Here is a 5437-nt window from a genome sequence, read left to right as displayed (position 1 = left end):
GAAGATTTTTCAGGAATGCCATTTTGTACCTATTATGTGAAACTGTCACTAACTAACGAATTAACGGAATATTTGATCCTAATGGCACCAATAAAATATAATGTCAAACAAAACGACATTTTTCATTATACAAAGAAACATAAAATGTGAGAATAAAATATGAATAGGTGCACGGAAATGAAGAACATGTCAAGGCGGAAATTCAAACGTTTTACAATTTTAAAATAGAGTACTAAGAGTTTTTTGAATTTGTCTATTCTAGACCAGATATTTTAAAATCTGTTCGTTCAAATGTAAAATATAAGTTCAAAATAAAATAAAAAGTTATGATAATCAATGTTTTTTTTTCTCCCGGATTTAGACAGCTAAGAGGTGGTAACCCTACTTACTCATCGAAATCAAGAACATAAAATCCCTTATTAAATTTTTTAAAAAGTGGTAACATACCTATTATAATCTTGAAGAATACTTTGAAGATTCCTTCTGTTACATTCACTATTTTAATCTGTTCATTTTGTTATCAAGATTTTTATACAACTTTAGACTTAAATACACGCCTGAAGAAGCTGCCAATATATATAGCGAACCACATGTTGCATTTTTGTAAAACTGTTTAGTGAAAATCTCACAATAAACTTTCTATACTCTATACTTGAAGTGGTCAACGTTTCAGAAAACAATCTTTTTTCTTTTTCAGAACCCAAAATCCGCTTGAAAACTTTCGATTCAATTATGAAAAGCTGTATTTCTATATACCGAAAGTATGATGGACAATAAAAAACTATTGTTAGATCAAAACATTGTAAAAAATTGATAATGGAACCCTCAAAACAATAAATACATCACAGTCCTGAAAAATGGTTTAGTATAACTTGAAAGTACAAAAAAACAGAAGAATATTTCAAACAAAATAAGTCTGGAGATCGTATTGAGGAGAGAAACGTACGTATAAGAACATAAATATTGAAACATTCGTCTCTCTCAACGTACCTACACAGTAGGTACTGGTAAATGCTTGCCGGGAAACAGCTACTTTCCCGACTAATACCACGTCGGATATTGAATTATGTCTGACGTTTATTTTCCGGCAGGCCATCACCAAAACCTACGGTGTAGGTACATATGCCTCTCTTCTCGATACGATCTCCAGACTTATTTTGTATTGAAATATTATTCTGTTTTTTGTACTTTCAAGTTATAATAAACCATTTTCAGGATTGTTTTCTATCATACTTTTGGCATATAGAACTTTTATATTTTTGAGAAGCGTATATATTTATTTCAATGAAATGGAACATCTATACCATCCCCTCCTATGATGAGAATTTGCATACACCATTGTCTTGTTAATTACGAAACACACAGAACTATGAGATACTTTTGGGAAATTGTGTACACTTGTTTATTTTTACAAGGTGTTCTCAACTCATTGAATAGATAACTGTTTTAAAGTCTCTTAAAATTTCCATCTCAGGGTTTCAGAAAATCAAAGCAATAATAATAATAACTTTTATTAGCAAAATAACAATAAAAATATATAAAATACATAAAAACAACTTGATATTCTCCATTAGGCACAAGTGTCTAAAAATAATAATAATAATGGTGGTAAAGCAAGGCATAGTATTTAGTAATATTCAGATTGAGAAAACGGAATGTGATCTATTTGTTCAAGATACTTGAGAAGGTCATTTTTGTATACCATCAGGTTCAGGTTTTTTCAGTAAAAAAAATAAATTATACTTATATACTGACATCAATTTGAGATTATTTTCAGAAACGAAGTCTTTCATATTTCATTCACAACAAGAACCAAATTGCTAAATGATTAGAATAAAATTCGAACAATTTAACAATGAACATTACTTCAATGACAAATAACGGGGAAAACTCAGTAGTTCTATATAGGTAGTGAAAAAGGAATTTCGATAATTCACATAAATGTGCAATTTTTCTTTTGCATATTATCAAAAATTGGTAATATTTAATTTAGTAGGGGATCATTTTTCAGGAGAGTTTTTGAAAAAAATTTTTTGTCTTTCTGTTAATATTTGAGTATGGTCACTGATACAGTTGTACTTTTTCAGAAAAAAATATTTTCTTATTTTATATTTCTCCTCCAATATGTACAGAAAAGAAAAATTCCATATCGACAACAGAAACAAAAAAAATCAGAAAATCTCTCCTAAAAATAATTTCCTTTCAGTGGTAGTTTTTCAAAAATTTTGCAGTTTTTTTTCAACTTGAACGATAAATTTGAGCGACGGCTAATAAATGTCACAGATTTTTCATGGACCATAAACCACCATTTCAATACAATAAATGACTGAATACATTTCTGAATGATTACAAATTATTCCATATTTATTTTGTGGTATTATTGAAATGTGAGTATAACTATTTTTCCACCTAACCTATAATTTAATTTTGTAGTACTTAAAATTGGTTTAAATAATTCAAATCATGTCTTTTATGATATCGATAAAATTATACCTAGTTCTACCAGTATTATATCCAAACACAATACAGCCCTCATGACAAATTACAAACATTTCTGGAATCTCTGCTAGGTGCTGTGGTTGCGCCAGATTCTGCTGCTTGCAACTGTCTTGCCAAGGCCAAATCCAATTCCTCTTGCCGTTTCTTGCTATTCACACCAGAATCCTGGAAAGAGAGTGCAAGAGCTCTCGCTAGAGCTTCGTCTTCACTCAGGTTTCCTTGAACTTTTTCAGAAGTTGAACCTCTAGGTAATGCATCGAAAATCCACCGTCCCGTGGGTTTACCAGCACAGTTGTGGTCCACTGTATGTCTGTGTTTGATGCAGAAGTTCATGTGGCACTGGTCACACACTACCGGAAGCAGTTCCCTGTTTTTGCACTTCTTGAAGGTGCATCTATTGGTAAATACTTTCCGTCTGGATTTGGCGGGGTCTGACTGGCAGTCACTATCTATGTGGGCTCCGACAACGAAGTCTGGGAGCTCACCCTTCTTAACAGGAATGGGTTTGCTACACAAAGGACAAACTGGAACCTGGTTGTTCTTTTTGTAGGAATTTGCACAGTTGTGGTTAGTGTAACTATAATGTTCTTCACAGAATAACGAACTGCAGGCGTCGCACTTTATAGGCAGAAAGTCTAGCTTGTTACAATCCGATCTGGAGCAGTGTTGTCTTAGATGTGGTAATTCCATGATGAAACAACTTTGAGAACCTTCCAACGTTGGTTAAAACTGGACACAACTAATTGAAGTGGAATGGGAGTCTTTTATATATTAGATTCTGATGAAAGATGATGAAATAATGTTTCGAGAATGTAGAATGTACTAGAATTTATAAACATGATTTTCAATTTTCATATAAAATGATGATTCACTAGATGGCAATGTTGCCAATAAGTAAAAACTAAAAGACATCAAACACTACATACCAACACTATTTCGCTTTAAAAAAAGGATGCATTTTATGTTACAAGGGTGGCTACACTTGGGTAATTTATACTGAACTGTCAAATATGTTATAAATATTTATTTATTTTCATTTATCCTAACGTTCAGCAGTAACCGTATTAATAAAGCTATATAAAAGTAAAAATTAATTTTTTTAAATAGCATTGAATTTTTGACAGTCACCATTAAAATAGGGTACCCAATCATACAACACCATATGCCTCCTTTTTGTCAGATGAAATAATATCTATTGGTCGAACTACTTAGTGAAAGAATCTAGTCAATCTTGAAATAAAATAGGAAACAAGCATATGTATGAAGTCTCTGGTAGTCAAAAATGAGAATCCTAGGGTTCGCATATAGAAGGATCACGGTTATATACGAATCTTTTGTGCTTTCCATCGATTATTTTTATTATTGATTGGAAGATAGAAGTTTGAAGTATTTTTTTTATTTATTGAAAACACATTAGGACGAGAGGATTATTGATGATTATAATAGACTATTTCCGAATGCATGAAAAACATATACGAGTGGCGCTGGAATTTGTTATTCGAAATCAAAGTCAAATTGAATTTGAATTGAAGACTATTTTCAAATTGGAATATTTTGAAAAAAAAGCTTCTTAGTCTCAAGTCAATGCGTCTGAGACGTTTAGTCTGAAATCAGCCACAAAAAACAAATGACGTAAAGGAATTGTTCTACACTTGATGAAAATTAATAATGCGTAATCAACATTTTATTATGCGATTTTCATCAAAAGATAACTTCCTCAGATATGTTCAATACAATGAACACTCTAATGAAGAAACTACTGCAGAATGAAACATGTGTTGCGGTTTTGAAAGTGTTATTGGGGTACAAAAACAAATAGCGTTAAAACTTTGAACAGTTCTCTCATTGTTTTTAGTTCTTTTGTGTCAGAAATAACACTCGTTTCTCCGAAAGCGTATACGTACATACCAAAGCGAGAAAGGGCCACAAAAATCTATTTTACTAGTTCAGACTCCCATAGTCTATTATGATATATGATTAGAAATCTCTGGAAGAACAAATGAATTCACATATCAAAATGAATAGCTAACTGATATTACAATAAAATAAAAATGAGCAAAAAGGTAAAAATTTAACAATTGAAAAATTAAATGAATAATTAAAACTAATTTCAAACCAAAAGTTACGTCACGACGTTTCGATTGCTAGTATTTCTAGCAACCGAAATCGATTCTGCTAGTATTCCTTCGAGAGATCTATTCCTCCGAATAACTAAGTCATTCGAACGGTTTCACCTATCCCCTCTTCGCCTTCATCGCTTCACCAGTTTACCAGAAGTTGACCGTTTTTTCGCTTGATTGAAGGTTTCCATACGCTAGCTTGGCTGAATATGTCACTGCACAACAAATATGCACTTCTTTGAAATTCCTTTAAATCAGTGTTTCTCCCTGTGGTTGATCTCAGCTTGGGACCACTTGATGTTATGCTGACGAGTCCAAACATGCTCTGCTATTCCCGATTTGCTGGTTTCTTCTCGTTGTGTTTCTATTGTGCTCGGCAATGCGCATTAACCACCGTCAATCTACCAAAAGAGGAATCACCAAGACTCTAGTATATCGTGCTTTCGGGCAATACGAATGAAGGTCTTGAGAAGGAACTAGGCATATCAAATAAGATCTTCAACGGAATGGTTACTCCAAAATGATGGTAAAACAGATTTTGGCTAGAAGACATCAAGAGCTTCACAAGGAAAAGAATAAGCCGTCACAACTAGTGCTTGCCCTTCCCCATATGTCAGATGATTGTTGAAAAGGATGGGAAGAAGTGGTTCCAAGTACAAAACATCAGAACCTGCTTCAGATCCGGAAACACCACTCCTAGCAGTCTCACAAAAATCAGGCCTCCAAACGCAAACTGGGTTTCCAACTGTGTTTCCAAGAATTGCATTTACCGGTTACCCTGTGAGTGTGGCAATTGCTGAGATCATCCACAGGGAGGA

At 33.1% G+C, this 5437-nt stretch overlaps 1 protein-coding gene across 1 annotated transcript; it reads right to left on the bottom strand.

The window, feature by feature from the left end:
* Positions 1-1495: 1495 nt before the first annotated feature.
* On the bottom strand, positions 1496-3397 carry LOC111517412 (AN1-type zinc finger protein 2A). The gene has a single exon (XM_023173567.2). The coding sequence runs from the start codon at positions 3187-3189 to the stop codon at positions 2533-2535; it is 657 nt and encodes a 218-aa protein (XP_023029335.2). The 5' UTR covers positions 3190-3397; the 3' UTR covers positions 1496-2532.
* Positions 3398-5437: the final 2040 nt, after the last annotated feature.

This window comes from Leptinotarsa decemlineata, unplaced genomic scaffold, assembly GCF_025532065.1.
Source record: "Leptinotarsa decemlineata unplaced genomic scaffold, Ldec_3_MD MMD2_P_RNA_scaffold_2, whole genome shotgun sequence".
Classification (NCBI taxonomy): Eukaryota; Metazoa; Arthropoda; class Insecta; order Coleoptera; family Chrysomelidae; genus Leptinotarsa; species Leptinotarsa decemlineata.
Note: the sequence above shows the minus strand (reverse complement) of the source record. Positions and strands in the feature narration are given on the sequence as shown.